Source organism: Thalassophryne amazonica, chromosome 5 (genome assembly GCF_902500255.1).
Source record: "Thalassophryne amazonica chromosome 5, fThaAma1.1, whole genome shotgun sequence".
Lineage (NCBI taxonomy): Eukaryota > Metazoa > Chordata > Actinopteri > Batrachoidiformes > Batrachoididae > Thalassophryne > Thalassophryne amazonica.
Window position 1 is genome coordinate 27,865,567 of NC_047107.1, and position 18,990 is coordinate 27,884,556.

At 39.0% G+C, this 18,990-nt stretch overlaps 1 protein-coding gene across 1 annotated transcript in view; it reads right to left on the reverse strand.

Annotated features, from left to right (window-relative positions):
• LOC117509932 (rabphilin-3A-like) overlaps window positions 1–18,990 on the reverse strand; it is a 115,228-nt gene that overhangs the window by 28,784 nt on the left and 67,454 nt on the right. The window contains 7 exon segments of the mRNA XM_034169547.1: window positions 3,046–3,127; window positions 3,210–3,364; window positions 3,472–3,528; window positions 3,612–3,738; window positions 3,844–3,953; window positions 8,713–8,787; window positions 8,923–9,002. Coding sequence (XP_034025438.1) covers window positions 3,046–3,127; window positions 3,210–3,364; window positions 3,472–3,528; window positions 3,612–3,738; window positions 3,844–3,953; window positions 8,713–8,787; window positions 8,923–9,002 — 686 coding nt within the window.

The following is an 18,990-nucleotide window of genomic DNA, read 5'->3' on the forward strand; positions in this document are numbered from 1 at the left end:
AAATGTCCAAAATAGATGGCAGGACAGATCCATTTAATTGGGTGAATTTCACAGCATTTGGTGCAAGGGTGGCTCTGATCTGTAAAATATTTTGGTCTGGAACTGGAAAAAATACCTGGATTTAAAAAAATAAAATCTGTATTTTAGCTACAAGATGGATGATACTGATTTTATGTTACTGACAGAATTTTCATCAACTTGATCAAGCATGTGGGTGTGGCCTATAATCAGTGGGTGAGCACAGCTAACCAAAAGGTTAGCTTCGATAACAGATAATCAGCTAACTAAATGTTATAGTTTATAAAGCTAAACCGATAAACCACCCAAAAATTTATCGAAAGCTACAGCTAATCGATAACTTCCAATACTGTCTCCCAGTACACTTGCAACTACTAACAAGCTGATTTTGAGTTTTAACACCATGATTGCTTCTGGTAGCATCAAAGGCAACCACAGACCCAAACAATGAGTCAGCACTTCTGTCTTTGTGCACCCTGCTCACTGCTGGAAACTCCTGTTTATTATGTAGCTTCCAGCAGTGAAGCAGTTGAGAGGAGCAGGGAAGCTCAACTCTCTATTCAATAACAGTGTCGCCGTGAGGTGAAGGTCTTGGAAAATAAAGCAGTGCTGACTTATGGATTTGATTTATAAATAAAATTAATACCGATAGAATGACTCCATTAATGTCATTCTGTCATTTTACAAAGTTAAAATATAACATATATCTTTTAATTTTAAATAATGCACTAATTCTGAAGATTCCAAAGGGATTATGGGTAAAATGTGCCTCCACTAACACTGACTGGTTGACTCATTCATTCTACGTAAAACCAACATGTTAATGTGAGGTGTGTGTGTGTTGTGTTTACATATAAATGTGCTTTTGTAAAATATGCCTTTTTTATTTGTAAAAAAAAAAAAAAAGCCAAAAAGTCAAGTTGTTATTTTCACAACCATCTCATATAACCGGGGTCAAAATACGAGAATAGAAATAGAACACTGTAAATAGAACACTGCCATCTAATGGCATCCAGACGCTCATACTGCCATGAACACTGAACACTACTGGCCAGTAGATACCAGTAGAAACAGTGAAAACCTGCCAAAACAAAATTCCAGATAATCCGGGCAGCTACGTTTAAGAGGCGTGGAATTTAATACACGCAAACTGAATTTCAGACATCTTATATATATATATATATTACTCTGGAACAAAGACGACAGTGTTTGACATAACAGGACTCTAAATAGCAAACAGGAATCGATTGCAATGATTCCAACTGAAAGTAATGAAGAAGCAACCTGGGCTTCTTCTGGCATTTTTACATAAAACAAACACAATAACAACTTCTATAAACCCAGAGAATATAGTCACAAGAGTTTTAGGCACAATATACAAAGAGTTTGATGCTGTTGTCTGTGTGGAGCCTGATCAGAGCGTCTCAAATGCATTTCTTCTGTCGTGAATGTACTGACAGTACCCATAATGCACCTGGAGACAGCATGTCCACACTAAACCTTCAAAATTAGTGCAATACTTTAAAACTAAAACATATATCTGATATTTTCACTGTATAAAACTTCAGACGTGACGTTAATTTAAATAACTTGTCCAAAATTGTTTGGTTAAAATTTTAACCATAACTTAAAACTGTATGCCTCTGGATGACTTGGGTGATATTGCCACAGTATCAGTATGGAGTCAAAAGAAATGAGCTTTTTTCTTTACTATGACCAGTTCTCCTTTGTCTGCAGAGGATAGAGTGGTTTCTTCTGGAACCAGCTCTTCTCTGTTTGCGGAGGATAGAACTGCACATCTACTACAAAACCTTTAATGGGTAGGTACTCAGCTGATTTTAAACTTAATAAATGTTTGGAAGTATAAAGCTTTAGTCACCATGCCTCCAAAAATATATTAGTGGTTTAAAAATTATCAGACCAAAACTTATCAGAAAATAATTGATCTGATGATGGTTTTCAAAGTTATCTGAAAAGCTAATCTGATAATAGAAACTTTAGCTTCGATAATTAGCGGTTAGCAGATTAGCAGAACAGTGCCCACCACTGCCTATAATAGGTATTACTGCATTCTAAAGCCTGTATCTCACATAGCGGGTGAATGCTGATGGACGTTTGGGTTTCGTCAGGGTTTTGTAAAAGGTTGCAAAATTGTTTGAAAACAGTTTTTTAGGATCGCAAACAGTATTTTTTTTATTTTATTTTATTTTTTTGGTCAGAAATCAATTTTGAACAGGTTAAAAATTTGTGAGCAAATTTATTTTTTATAAAAGGTTGCAAACATATGTAAACACACCATCATCAGCAACCAGAGGAGCCTGTTCAGCCACAGACTGCTCCTTCCCAAGTGCAGGACCAACAGACTGGAAAAACTCTTTTGTCTCTTTTGGCCATCAGACTGTACAACTCCTCACTCAAGGGGAGAATGACTAACAGGAAGACAGAGGACAGGAAGGAGAGGAATAGTAGTAGCAGTAGAGAGCTGAAATTCTGGTATTTATATTTGTATTTACAGTTTGCAAGTTGTTTTTTATTTTTACTTTTGATGCTCTTCTTACCCTGTGTGCTGCTATGCAATGCTGCTGGAACCTCAATTTCCTCTGAGGGAGTCTTCCCAAGTGATTAATAAAGTTCTATCTAATCTAATCTCACACAGTTTTAACCATTTGTAAATGGTTGTAACATCTGTCAGTAAAGTTATTTTGGTTCTCAACCACTCTCTGTCCCAAACAATATATAATTTCTTCTTCCTTTCTTCTTTTTCTTCCTCTTTTTTCCTTCTCTTCTGCAGCAGGATAGCTGCAACAGTAGCCAGACAAAGCAGTTCTTCTTCAAGAGCAGCAGAAATTTACTATGTTCGTCAGCATTTGCTGCTTCATGACATATGGGCAGATACTCAAAATGAAAGAAGCACTAAATGAGGCTCATTTTTTTAAACTTGGCAAAACAAGGCCTTCGGGACCTTGGAGAAGGTATGTGTTCTGTCGTTTAGTTGTTGCAACCTTCACTGTGAACGCTGACACTGACCTCATTAAACTCTGGGTTTAGGGTTCTCTTTTTAATCTGTGTTTTGCACTTGGCCTTCTTCCCCATATCAGGTTTTAGACATCTGTAAAGTTTAAAAACATATTATCAAATTTTGTGTAATTTCTGCATTTATAATCCACTTGTATTTCCTTCACAGAACCCACATTTTGACGTAGGGGTCAGAGTAGCCGTTAGCATCCATGGCAGCCAGATGGACACAGCGGACCACGCCCACGATGAGGCGGCTCTGCTGGGAGTTGTACATGAGGGAGATGAGAATCCGACCGCGTTCCTCTGCTTCTGTGGCATCTTTTCCTGGCTGCCAAACAAAGAGAGCAGAGTCAATTCAGGCTGAATCGTGATCAGATCTGTATGAACTTCTCAAGGTATCTTTCACGTTAAGACTCGCTGGAAATAATGCATTGCCTCGTCTTCATAGAGAGCAATGCCTCGAGCAGCGCCGACTGTTGCAGTTCTCTTCGTCTGCAGAGGGAAGAGATTACAGCAGGTCAATGAGAGACTCCGACAAGAAGAACAAACCATCGTTTGACTCTAATTGAACTCACGGGGACAACTCTCTCCAGACAGACGTTGAAGTTTCTCTTCTGGTTCAGTTTCAGTTTCTTCAACGCCACTCGGGTTTCCCCAATAAACTCGTTATGCCCAAACTTGTCTTCATCACAGACAGACAGCCTGTGGAAATCAAAAGAAAATCATAATCACAAGACATTTCAGGCCACTGGAAGCATCCACTAAATGTTCAAAGCATGAGTTTTGGCTGACAGATTCATTATCCACCTGAGGGTTTTACGCTGCATGTCGTCATCCGTCAGCCCATGATATGTGAGCGTCTCATTCCACACAGGGTTGCGGGTGTTTCTCAAGGTCTTCGTGCGCAGCTTCGTAGACTGTATAAAGGTATGTAAATGAGGACACCAAATTGGAATGATCTGGAGGCAATATTTTTCAATTGCACACATATCTGCACCCAGTACAGTTTATTCACAGAGTATGTTTGCTTCACTCAAATTTTAATCAGCTTGTTCCATTCCCAGTAACGAGGCCTAGCTCTGTGCTCAAACCACACGTTCAGAGGGATAACACTCTTACATGACATGCACATCATTAAGGTTTCAAAATAGTGCAGGTGGTTGAGATTCCATCACCAGATGGTGTCTTGTACTTACAAACTCCAAGCCCTTGATGTTTTCGTAAATAGCACAGTGGTTTATGTACAGGTGTTACCTCCCCAAATAACAGAGCAGGCCAGTGGATCCCTACTCAAAAAGTCGTACAGGAATCCTACAGCCCCAATTCCAATGAAGTTGGGATGTTATGTGAAATGGAAATAAAAACAGAATATAATGATTTGCAAATCCTCTTCAACCTATATTCAATTGAATAGACCACAAAGACAAGATATTTAATGTTCAAACTGAGAAAATGTATTGTTTTTGTGCAAATATGTGCTCATTTAGAAATGTATGCCTGCAACACGTTTCAAAAAAGCTGGGACAGTGGTATGTTTACCACTGTGTTACATCACCTTTCCTTCGAACAACAATCAATAAGCGTTTGGGAACTGAGGACACTAATTGTGAGTGTCATGATTGGGTATAAAAGGAGCATCCACAAAAGGCTCAGCTGTTCAAGCAAAGATGGGGTGAGGATCACCACTTTGTGAACAGCTGCATGAAAAAATAGTCCCAACAGTTTAAGAACAATGCTTCTCAATGTTCAATTGCAAGGAATTTAGGGATTCCATCATCTACAGTCCATAATATAATCAGAAGATTCAGAGAATCTGGAGAACTTTCTATACATAAGCGGCAAGGCCGAAAACCAATGTTGAATGCCAGTGAATGCAGCACTACATTAAAAGCCGACATCATTGTGTAAAGGATCTTACTGCGTGGGCTCAGGAACACTTCAGAAAACCATTGTCAGTTAAAACAGTTCGTCGCTACACCTACAAGTGCAAGTTAAAAGTCTACCATGCAAAGCAAAAGCCATACATCAACAACATCCAGAAACGCCGCCACCTTCTCTGGTCCTGAGCGCATTTGAAATGGACAGATGCAAAGTGGAAAAGTGTGCTGTGGTCTGATGAGTCCACATTTTAAATTGTTTTTGGAAATCATGGACGTCGTGTCCTCCAGACACAAGAGGAAAAAGACCATCCAGATTGTTATCAGTGCAAAGTTCAAAAGCCAGCATCTGTGATGGTATGGGGGTGTGTTAGTGCCCATGACATGGGCAACTTACACATCTGTGATGGCACCATCAATGCTGAAAGGTACATCCAGGTTTTGTAGCAACACATGCTGCCATCCAAGCAACGTCTTTTTCAGGGACATCCCTGCTTATTTCAGCAAGACAATGCCAAGCCACATTCTGCACGTGTTACAACAGCTTGGCTTAGTAGTAAAAGAGTGCGGGTACTAGACTGGCCTGCCTGCAGTCCAGACCTGTCGCCCATTGAAAATGTGTGGCGCATTATGAAGTGCAAAATATGACAAAGGAGACCCCGGACTGTTGAACAACTGAAGTCGTGCATCAAGCAAAATGGGAAAGAATTCTACCTACAAAGCTTCAACAGTTAGTGTCCTCAGTTCCCAAACGCTTAATGAGTGTTGTTAGAAGGAAAGGTGATGAAACACAGTGGTAAACATACCACTGTCCCAGCTTTTTTGAAACGTGCTACAGGCATCTGTTTCAAATTGAGCAAATATTTGCACAAAACAATAAAGTTTATCAGTATGAACATTAAATATCTTGTCTTTGTGGTGTATTCAATTGAACATAGGTTGAAGAGGATTTGCAAATCATTGTATTCTGTTTTTATTTACATTTTACACTACATCCCAACTTCATTGTAATTGAGGTTGTATCATAGTTTATATTTAATCACTTTTCTGGTGTGTGTATTCTGCTCTGTGAGTTACTTTCATGTTATTTCTCATGTATTTTATCACTATGTCTTTACTTTGCTTCCTCATGAATTTTCCTCTGTGCTGCTGTTCTCCACAAGCTTTTATTTTGACATGTTTACTCCTAGCATACTTCACTGACTTTACTTCCTGTTCCACAGGTACTCAGGCTTCCAGTTTCATGTGCACACTCATGTCCTTGTTAACTGCACCTCAGAGTATATGGCCATCCACAGTTTTCATTGGACTGCCAGATTGTCTTACTTCCATACCTGCTTTTTTGCCTTTACTCCTTGTGTTTGACTTCCTGTTGCTGAATTACACTGCCTTCTTGTGTTACCCGGAGCCTTACTGGAGCTGTCTACCTGGTATGTCTGATTATTGTGTTTTATATAACGGCTGAGCAGATCCTTGTCATTTGATTGGTGGCTTGTATGTCACTTGACATGGATTATTTATACCATTTGTCACTTTCATTTACCGTGCAGTCGTGCTTTTTAGCATGCAATTTTCCTATTATATGAAATGTGCTATTGCACGCTCTGACCATTGCGCACGCTTACACTACCGAGGACAGCATTTAACTAAACATGGCGGGGTTTGTTCTGCTGGCAGACAACACTTTGAGGGAGCTAATTGATGGTACTAATTCTTGTAACACACAAAAAACATCTATTTTCGCAAAACAAATAATGTTTTTTGATCATAAATAATGAATGTTTTTCTGTGAAAGATAAATGTATGTTCCATCTTTCACCTCGTGAAATATTCGTACCACTGAACTCCAGTGGTGTCAAAAGTACACACATTTGTTACTTAAGTAGAAGTATAGATACTGCAGTTTAAAAACACTCTGGTAAAAGTTGAAGTATCAACTTGACCTCTTTACTCAAGTAAAAGTGAAAAAGTATGTGCTCCAAAACCTACTTAAAGTATAAAAGTATAAAGTAACCTTTAAAAAAAAAAAAAAAAAAAAAAAAAAAAAAAAAAAAAAAAAAAAAAAAAGGTAGATCCCACTATATGAATTGAAAGCTTAATTTAAAAACTGATTCATTCTACATGTGGCCCAAAACCCCAAATTACCCCCCAACACCACCTGCACGAAAATGTTTCAATTCTAGAAGCTCTGAAATGCAATCTAGGACTATTCCAGACAATAAACTGCAGTGAGTGCAGCATCCATTTAGTGAAGGAAAAAAAAACCCCAAAAAAACCACAACTTTCCTTATTCAATTCATTCCAGTAGTATTCTGCTCTACTAGGATGCAGCAGTTTTCTAGTTTGGCAGATAGTTCTGGAGGAAATCACTGAAGAAATTAACAAACTGAAAATATGGTTTGACTGAAACAAACGGTCATTAAACTTAAATAAGACAGGGATGAAATGGAGGAGTAAGAGTCACTAAGTGTTCACAGGAAACATTTATGTACGTATGTATTTATTTATGTATGTTCATTGTTAGTTGCTTTATATTTCCTGTTGTGTTTCTATTCAGGTTCTTTTTGCCTCTTTCTCTAGAATTGTATATATAATAATTAGATTATTAATATATAAACAAAAATAAATTTAAGAAATATTACAATTTGAAAACAAATGCACCCGAACGTGATGAGAGCTGCAATTGCTAAATGCTAACTTTTAACATTGAAAATGCCATAGACATGCTAACGCGTTAGCGTCGCTCCCGTTTTTAAGTTATAAAATACATCTATCAACTGTTTCAGAAGACCATAACAGGTCGGTTTAACATAGAAAAGGTAAATAATACTCACAGAAGTATGCTCTTTAGGGTTTTAGCGGGGGGAAATTAAGCGAAAGAAAGAAAGAATAAACGAAGCAATGGTCGAAGCATTGCTTCAATCTGCGAACCACTGCTTGGTTCACGGTTCAAAGCAAAGCCGCGCTGCAGAAAAGTTGATTACAGGCGCACATGACGTGAATATATATATATATATATATATATATATATATATATATATATATATATATATATAACATTAAACTGAAGCCAAGAGTAACGAGGCTGTTTGTTTTAAAAATGTAAGGAATAGAAAGTACAGATACTTGTGTGAAAATGTAATGAGTAGAAGTCAGAAGTAGGCAGAAAAATAAGTAATGGAGTAAAGTATAGATACCTAAAAAGTGTACTTAAGTACAGTAACGAAGTATTGTACTTCCTTACTTGACACCTCTGCTGAACTCGTAAATGTTCATTATTTGTGTACTAGTGCTGTCAATCAATTAAAAGTTTGAAATATTTTCTTTCATCACCTTCTTTAAGACAGCTTTTTTCTTCACCTCATTCTGCACTGTTCTCGCTTTACGACATCACTGATGAGGGTAAAAATGATCATTATGACAGTTGGTGGAGAGTTTCTGGGTGTTTTAACCACAAGGTGTCAGTGTTGAGTTAACATAAAGCCTTCTGCAGGCCACAACTTTCTGGTGTCAGCACCCTTCCTTTCCATCCGTCCATCCATCCATCGATTTTCTATACCCGCTTACTCGAATTAAGGGTCACAGGGGCTGCAGCCAGCAGTCACAGGGCGTGAGGCTGGGTACACCCTGGACAGGACACCAGTCTATTGCACGGCCACTTACAGACAGGCAAACACATCCGCACCTGCTTGCACACCTTGTTGCAAGTTACCAAGTTACCAATTCAATTAACCTGCAGGTCTTGTATTAAATATTTTTCAAGAAGTAAATGGTGACTGTAAGAAAGGTATCTGTTCACCTTACTGGCTCCCGGTAGCAGGTGAAGTTTGACGTAAGGATCTGCCAGTCCATTTGAGTCCATTGGCTTCAGTCCCTGAGGAGAGAGAGAGACCCACGGTGGCAATCAGAGGACAGCAGACAGACATGCAGCTAAAGTTCCATTCTGGAGCCTTTTGACTTAAACCAACTGATTCCGGCTGCTTGTGTGCGTAGCGGTGCATGACGGTACCTTTGCTTTGAGGATGCTACAGTGCAGGCTGTTGCTTTCCTGTTCATAGAGCAGACTGAACTCCAGAGAGCCCAGAGTGGCTGAAAGAGACAGTGCAGCCGTGGCATTAGACCAGAGGGAGACGGCAAGTCTGCTCCTGAATAATTAAAAACGTAAATATAGGGAACGACTCTCTTGTAATTAAACAACACTGCATGTGATGACTAGTGAGAATAGGTGTAGAATGAATGCTCCAAAAATGTCACACCACATTAACAACCATTTTCTATGTCACAAATCTGAAAGACTATCACTTTAGTCGATAAAATGTCAGAAAGCCCTGGTTGAATGAAACTGTGCGACAGGCCAGACGTGAGTGTAGGAGGGCGGAGCGCAAATGGAAGAAAGATGGACTGACCGTCTCCTCTCAAATTCATAAAAATAGTTGGAGAAAATTCCAAAATATGGTCAGGTCTGAAAAGACAAAATATTTTTCTAGTCTAATTTCTGATAACTGGGACAAACCTCGTCTTCTTTTTTAAAACTATTGGATCTTTGCTAAACCCTGGCCAATCCACCACTTTGGAAGTGACTCAAGTTGTTTGTAATCGCTTTTTAAATTTCTTTTGTGATAAGGTCGCCAGTATTAGGGCTGGGATGACTGTCACTTCGGCCAGTTCAATCATGGCTCACACCTGTTCTGCTGTGTCGGACCGGTTTGAACTTATGTCATTTTCAGATGTATCAAACATTATTAAAAATCTTAAACCTTCATTTTGTCCCTCAGACTGTATCCCCCCACGACTCTTTAAGAGGTCTGGGGAACTATCGGCCCTGATGTCGTTGTTTTGGTCAACAGCAGCCTTATGTCAGGAAAAGTCCCTGCGTTCTGCAAGCAGGCTGTAGTTGAGCCTCTTCTAAAGAAAGTGAGTCTTGATAGCTCTGTTATTTCTAATTATAGGCCTATATCTAAGCTTCCTTTTATTTCAAAGATTTTGGAAAAAGCTGTTCTTGCACAACTACAAGAGTTTTTAGAAACAAACAGCATTTTAGACAGTTTTCAGTCAGGTTATAAATTGTTTCACAGTACTGAGTCTGCACTTTTAAATGTTTTTAATGACCTGCTTTTAATCACTGATTCTGGTGATTCTGCCATTTTAGTGCTTTTAGACCTGACTGCTGCCTTCAACACAGTCGACCATGCAACTCTTTTATCCCTTCTTGAGAACTGTGTGGGTGTCAGGGGGACAGCTGTGGACTGGTTCCACTCTTACCTTACAGGCCGCTCGTTTACTGTCAGGCTGGGGGAGTCCACCTCGTCCTCTGTTCCTCTGAACTGTGGAGTCCCCCAGGGGCCTGTTCTTTTTACCCTGTACCTTCTCCCTCTAGGTCAGGTGTTTAGAAAACATGACATATCTTATCATTTTTATGCAGATGACACTCAAATCTACTTGCCTATTAAGAACTCTAGCAGCCCCCTGACACCCTTGCTTGTGTGCCTGAAAGACGTCAAGGTTTGGTTGGCTCAAAATTTTCTTAGCTTAAATGAGAATAAAACTGAGGTGATTGTGTTTGGGCCCAGTGTCGGTTCCACAGCTCGATTAGACCTGGGCCCTCTCAGTCAACACACGAAGCCCACAGCCACCAACCTTGGCGTCATTATGGACTCTGATTTTAAACTGGATAAGCAGGTCAATGCGGTTGTTAAATCCAGCTTTTATCATCTTCGTCTTTTAACCAAAATTAAATCAATTTTATCCTTTTCAGACTTGGAGCGCGTCATGCATGCTTTTATTTCTTCACGCCTGGACTACTGCAATTCACTCTTTTTTGGAATTAATCAAAATACACTTCACAGATTGCAGTTAGTCCAGAATGCTGCTGCACGCCTCTTAACTGGGAGCAAAAAACATGAACATATTACACCCATTCTTGCATCTTTGCACTGGCTCCCTGTTAATTTTAGAATTGATTTTAAAATTTTATTATTTGTTTTTAAAGCTTTAAACGGACTGGCCCCACAATACATTGTAGACCTCCTCCAAATCTACTCCCCAGCGCGCGCTCTGAGGTCAGAGGGCCAGCTCCAGCTCGTGGTGCCTAGGACGAGACTCAAGACCAGGGGGAACAGGGTCTTCTCTGTGGCTGGGCCCAGACTCTGGAATGCTCTGCCTCTCCACGTTCGAACAGCCCCCACAGTGGAGTGTTTTAAGTCTCGTCTGAAGACCCACTTTTATTCTCTGGCTTTTAGCTCTGCATGAGTATGGTCCTCTGTTGTCTTTTGGCCCAGTGTTTTATTTATTTATTGTTTTAATGTTAATTTATTAGTATCTGAGTTGGTTTATTGTCTTGTATAGTTTGTATAATCATTTTTATGTGCATCACTTTGGAAACTGTTCTGTTGTTTAAATGTGCTATACAAATAAAGTGGATTGAAGTGGATTGAGAAAAGTCAAATGTATGCCTGTCACACCCAGATTTCTAAACATAAATACAAGATATTGAATTTACAGTAATATAATGAATGGCTATATTTGTAAAACTGGCACCACAGAATGCTTGACATTTGTAGCTTTATGTATCTTACAAATTACTCAAACACCAAATTAGCTGAAGATTTTTCTGTTGATTGACTAAGTCATTGTTTTGGCAATAACTAGCAAAATAACCATCCTTCGGACGCTGAAGTGCACTAATCTTGAGTCACTGACCTGGGAAAGTGTGCAGCAGTATACTAAGACAATGTATTAGCTTCCAAAAGAAAGCTTTCAAAGCATTTTGGAGTAGCAGCTATAACAGACACATTGAGCCATTATTTAAGAAGGTTAAACTTCATCTTTTCTTAAGTCCTAATAATTATGAAATGACTGACTCTGTAGTGTAAAATGGATGTAACTTGTAATTTTTTCTGACTGTTATGAAGTTGTCAAAATGTATCTATCACAACACCATGTGGCAGTAAAAGACATTTGCAGCAGTAACAGTGCCACCTAGTGTATACTGAAGCATCATGGGAATGACAGTTTATAATAAATTATGAGAATACACTAAATTCAAGGCAAGTCTGGAAAGAAAGTGTAATAAAAACATGCTGACATTTGTTTGCAATAATTAAGAAGCAATGCTTTCACAAAACTACAGTGGGACCAAAAAGTATTTAGTCAGCCCCTGATTGTGCAAGTTCTCCTACTTAGAAAGATGAGAGAGGTCTGCAATTTTCATCATAGGTACACTTCAATTATGAGAGACAAAATAAGAAAAAAAATCCAGAAAATCACACTGTAGGATTTTTAAATAATTTATTTGTAAGTTATAATGGAAATTAAGTATTTGGTCACCCACAAACAAGCAAGATTTCTGGCTCTCACAGACCTGTAACTTCTTCTTTAAGAAGCTTTTCTGTCCTTCACCTGCTACCTGTATTAATGGCATCTGTTGGAACTCATCTGTATAAAAGACACCTATCCACAGCCTCAAACAGTCAGACTCCAAACTCAACCATGGCCAAGACCAAAGAGCTGTCAAAGGACACCAGGAAGAAAATTGTAGATGTGTACCAGGCTGGGAAGAGTGAATCTACAATAGTCAAGCAGGTTGGTGTGAATAAATCAACTGTGGGAGCAATTGTAAGAAAATGGAAGACATACAAGACCATTGATAATCTCCCTCGATCTGGGGCTCCACACAAGATGTCATCCCGTGGGGTGACATCTAAAATGATCATAAGAACAGTGAACAAAAATCCCAGAACTACACGGAAGGACCTGATGAATGACCTGCAGAGAGCTGGGACCAAAGTAACAGACTACACACTACACAGAGAGGGACTCAAATCCTGCAGTGCCAGACGTTAGAGGTGGGCGATACCGGGAATTTTGGTATTAATACAATAACATGTTTTGATATTACTATATAATAACATGCTAACTTGGGCAAATATCTGTCATTTTGGGCGACTGGCCGTGAACGTCGGGCCTCTGAAAATGCATACCGCACGACAACAGCATGTTATTAGCATTATTATCACTTTTTACTGAGATACACGACACGTAACGTGTACATAAAAAGTTGGCTTACTTAACTTTTGTCAGCTGGAGCGCGCTGCTCTCCAAATTCGGCAGTGCATCATCAAGCTGGCTGCTTTAGCTGCTGTTCATTGTCGTACTATCCATGAGAAAATCATCCGGAATATCCATATTGGGACCAAAACACACTTCTCGCCTTTTCATCTTTTCCTCTGCGGACAGTTTTTTCCCCCCCTCTGCGGACAGTTCTTGGGCTGCGCGCTATGACGTCATTTGTTTACGCACAGCGGGCGGGTATAGCCAGGTAGCGTTGACGTAAATCTACAATACCGGCCCAGCAACGCCCCGGTAAAGTGATAATAATGATCCGATACCAAGTAAATACAGGCCCAATACTGCAGATATCGATACCGATACTTTTTCATATTTAAGCTTGATAGATCCATAGGATCCAAAAGACCTAGGACAGAATTTCGCCAAACATTGTACGTGACAACAAAATACTTTATTATCACAATCAACATTTTTGTTTAAAAAAAATATCACTCAACACAACTTAAAACGAAATCTCCTGAGGTAGAGGGCTGACAAACAATACAAGGGTGCACTGCTCCGTGTTGTGTGACACAGCGCAGCGCTACTCTTACAGACAGAGAGTAGACTTTGATGAATCTGTATGTGCAGCAGTCAGTGTGTGCAGGAGAGAAAAAAAGCTTCAGTATCGATCTTTTTACACGAGGATCGTTCAATATCAATACCAGCGTTGGTATCGATATTATCGATATTAGGATCGATCCGCCTGCCTCTACCAGGCGTGTCCCCCTGCTTAATCCAGTACATGTCCAGGCCCATCTGAAGTTTGCCAGAGAGCATATGGATGATCCAGAAGAGGATTGGGAGAAAATCATGTGGTCAGATGCAGTGATGCCGGTAACGCGTTACTCTAATCTAACCACTTTTTTTAGTAACGAGTAATCTAACGCGTTAATCTTTCCAAATCAGTAATCAGATTAAAGTTACTTCTCCAAGTCACTGTGCGTTACTATTATTTTGCCATTGTGAGATGATAGCAGCATTAAACGTGGTCCGTGGGCAGGAGGTCGGGGTTCGACTGAACTGCACACTTTAATCGAGCTGTGAACTTTTCATCCACAGTTTTCTGCAGCAGCTACGACTTGTCCTCACCTCTTAAAGCATGTTGAGAACAGCACACCTGCACTGAGCTTTACAAAGACATTTTTATGCTTTTTTCTTCTTTATTTAGAATTCTGAGCTGAGCCGCTCCGTATCTGCTCGCTAAAAACAGCTGATCCTCCGTGACACGTCAACAACTAACACTATTTTCCACTCAAATGCACCTAAACTCTCTTTCTGAGGACCACATGATGTGAAAACACAATAAAACTTTCTAACCTGTAAATCTGGTCATGTTTACTGTATAAATAAATGTTATCCATTCTTTGTGCTGAAACGCCAAAGCAGGGGCGAATCCAGATGGAATGGGGGCGTGGGGCAAGGATGTGCCCCCCCACAACACCCCTAGATTAAAGGTCCAGTTTTGAAGCCTTTTTTTACTACAACTACTAATACTACTTATAATAATAATAATAATCATTTCAACAAGTAAAATGTTTAGAGAGAATTTAAATGTTAGAAAAATGTGAGAAAATTTAATAGTTGCATTTATAAACAATGTAGGTTAGAAATTGCAGGTTTTACTGTTACAGTGCTGTCAACAGTTAAATATGAGGTCAAGAAAGAGGGCTTTATTTTACTTTTTATAAAACAAGTATTTATTTTCATTGAAGTCAAGAAAGGGTGACTATAAAGTGAGTTTTGGCAAAACAAGTATCATTGTCATGTTGAGGTGGCAGAGGGTTGTCGACAGCTGGGGAAAGTAACTAAAAAGTAACTAGTAATCTAACTTAGTTACTTTTACAATTGAGTAATCAGTAAAGTAACTAAGTTACTTTTTCGATGAGTAATCAGTAATTGGATTGCTTTTTCAAAGTAACTGTGGCAACACTGGTCAGATGAACCCAAAATATAACTTTTTAGTAAAAACTCAACTAGTCATGTTTGGAGGAAGAAGAATGCTGAGTTGCATTCCAAGAACACTATATCTACTGTGAAGCATGGGGGTGGAAACATCATGCTTTGGGGCTGTTTTTCTGCAAAGGTGGACAGGATGACTGATCCGAGTTAAGGGAAGAAGAATGAATGGGGCCATGTGTCGTGAGATTTTAAACCAAAACCTCCTTCCTTCAGTGAGGGCATTGAAGATGCAATGTGGCTGGGTTTCCAGCATGACAATAATCTCAAACACACCTTTTGGGCAATGAAGGGGTGGCTCTGTAAAAATCATTTCAAGGTCCTGGAGTGGCCTAGCCAGTCTCCAGACCTCAACCCCATAGAAAATTTGTGGAGGGAGTTGAAAGTCCATGTTGCCCAGCGACAGCCCAAAACATCACTGCTCTAGAGGAGATCTGCATGGAGGAATGGGCCAAAATACCAGTTACAGTGTGTGCAAACCTCGTGAAGACTTACAGGAAACGTTTGACCTCTGTCATTGCCAACAAAGATTATGTTACAAAGTGTTGAGTTGAACTTTTGTTATTGACCAAATACTTATTTTCCACCATAATTTACAAATAAATTCTTTAAAAATCCTACAATGTGATTTGCTGGATTTTTTTTTTCTCATTTTGTCTCTCATAGTTGAAGTGTACCTATGTTGAAAATTACAGACCTCTCTCATCTTTCTAAGTAGGAGAACTTGCACAATCAGGGGCTGACTAAATACTTTTTTACCCCACTATATACTGTTTTTATTCATTTTGGGGTGGGGGGGGTGCTGCCCAAGCGTAATGACAGATTATAATAAATAAAGAGAATACACAAAATTCAAGGCAAGACTGGAAAGAAAGTGTAATAAAAACATGCAGACATTTGTTTGCAATAATTAAGAAGCAATGCTTTCACAAAACTATACTGTTTTTATACATCTTTTGGGGGCATTGCCCGAACGCTATTTTTGGCATCAAAACGGGGCCCATAACACCTGAACCAAAATAGCTGGCAGATTTGGAAACTGTGGGGTTTTGCCTTAGAAAACATCTTCAGATAATTTTCAATGACCTACCTTGATGAAATAAGGACGAAGAAAAAAAAAAAGCAGTGCTCAGTGACAATGCACTGAATGTCATACATGGAAGCTGGATGGATTCACATGAGTGCAAGCAACTGAAATTTTTTTGACTGAACATTTTCTGTGAGTGAATGGCCGAGTGCTGAAGGAGCGAGGTCCCCTAGGGGAGCCCAGGGGCATGCAATTTTGGGAGAAAATTGACCAATTTGGTGCATTCTGAGAGCATTTTGGTCAGTTGTTTTTGGTTTAAAACACAGCAATATTTGACTCTTATACTGGAACAAAACATGGCTCAAGTCTTGATTTCATTAACATTTATTTACTATCTTGTACGTTTTGTCTGTAATAAGTTTTCACAAATGGACTGTCTGCATTAACTGACTTTAAAAAACAAATCAATAATTACACCCCTTCTGCTTTTAGTAAATAATACACTTAAAGACATGATAACTATTGCCAATGAAAATTCTTTGGCCACTTGTACTTTAAAACTGATGCACTAGTTAAAAAATTAAATTAAAAAATCCAACACCACATCAATACTACATATTAATATCAAATTCAACCACCAGACCAATTGATTTCTAAATAAAGTGTTGTGAAATGCCATCACCAAAATACAGCGCTTTCAAATGCCACCAACTGTAATATAAATAATAGAAATCATAACCAATGAATATACCTGTGCAGTATTTAGAACAGTGCTTTAATTTTACCTCAAAATATTTTATTTTACATAATATATCAAGTCAATTTTGAATGGTTTATCTATTAAAGAGTAAAAACTGAAGGAAAGCAATTGTAAGTCCTGAAAGAAGTTTCTGTAGGAAGTATTTTAGCCATAAAGTCAAGTGACGGGGAAGTGTTGGCTTTTTAATATACTTGAAAGACACTGGACTCATCGAGAGGATTTAGTACTGCTATAACAGACTGATGCAGCAGGTGGCAGTAGTGCAACAATAAGGATGCTGGCTGCAATGAAACGCAGTAGAAGATGAGAGGGGTACGTTTGATTTACTGCACAGGGGCACACGTTTCATGACAAAATAAACCCATAAAACACACACACACACACACATATATATATATATATATATATATATATATATATATATATATATATATATATATTGTAGTTAGCAGTTGGAAACAAATTTTGACGGAAATCCGTATACAAATGGAGGTTTTGCACCAATGAATTCATACTCTAGGTGAAAACGCCATCTGGTGGAAATTGGCGGTATATCACAGATCAGTGGTTCTAATTAACCGCAAAATGTGGGCAATTAAGGGGATTTGCGAAAGAGACACGATGTGCATCTGTAACTACAGAGGATATGGCAAGATCGAGAGTGTAGAGATGACGTGTGAGGTGAGCAGATCCAGAGAACATTGAGGACAAAATGGGACCTCCACGCTTAGTATATAGACACCCAGGTCCATAAGTATTTGGACATTGATGCTCATGTGTGCATGCATGCATGCATGGAGTTGAAATGTACCAGTCAATATGTGCTCACAATTTGAACTGTCAGCTTTAATTAAAGGAGTTTAACCCTCAAGCGACCGAGTGGGGCCATTTATGACTGCGGGCATATATTTTTGTGCACCATTTTTCTAATTTTAATCAGAAAAACGTTTCCTACCATGAATTTATCAATCTATTTGTCCTGCATTTGTTCATAGAATTTTGCAAGGATCGGCCAATCCGTGTGGCAAGTGTAATCCAAACTTGTGCGGGGTCACTTATTACTCCAAGAAGATCTATGAGATTTTCAACATTACAGCTTCAGATGGTATTGTAATTTGCCAACTCTAATCATTATATTTTACTGTTTTGCAGGGAAGCATGGCCAACAGACCTAGAATAACAAGATTTACAGCTGCACAAGTATCGAGACTGATTCTTGATGCCCAGAGTGAGAATGAAAAGGATAATGGACAAATATATTAGAGAGTGAAATAAATATGAAGAACCCTAAAACAATAATTTATATAGAAGTATTCCAATATAAAGTTAATGGGGTCAGAAATAACTCCACTCAGTCATATTAGTTGCGAAAATAGCTTGGTCGCTTGAGGGTTAAGAAAAAATATCTCATTAACCATTTCAAATTACAGCCACTGATATACAAATCACTGGACAAACTAAATAGAATGATGATGATGATGATGATGATTATATTATTAAAACAAAGAGACTACTGATGGACGCTACCGAGACACCCATGACACCTCTGAAGGAGTTATAGACTTCTACGGTTGTGATTAGAGAAACTGCATCGTGCCACTTTTGACTGTTGCATCACCATGTAGAGCTCCATGGTAAAGTAGAGCAAAAAAGGATTTTCTTAAAAGATGTCAAATTTCAGCTACAATTTGCCAGAGGACACTTAAGCCTATGTGTGATCTGTTTTGCTGTATGGAAATCATCTTCTGATGCGTGAAGCTGTGACTGGTGATGCAACAGGCAAATGTTGCACTGTGCACATTTTTCTCCAGTCACAGCTACAGAAGCCTATAACTCAATTCAAAGTTTTATCTGTGTCTTGGTGGCTTCCCTCACTCTTTATAGTTAGTTTGTCCAATTACGTATGTCCTCTGATTGTGGAGAGACTGTACAGTGCATTCGGAATGTATTCACAGGGCTTCACTTTTTCCACATTGTGTTATTGTCATGGTTGGGCCTGTGAGGTTGTTTTCAGGATGTTGTTCCTTATTTCATGTGTGGGTTTTTCTTTTGGTTCTGGGTGGTGTTTTTCTGTCTGCATGCTCTTGTCTTTTGTTTGGGGCCAAGTCTGGGAGTGTCTGGTCCCTTTTGTTTGCACGCCTGCTTCCTGGTTGTTCTCTCACACCTGTGTGTCATTGTCCCTCATCACACCTGTTATTTAAGCCTCACATTCCCCTCCTGTCTTT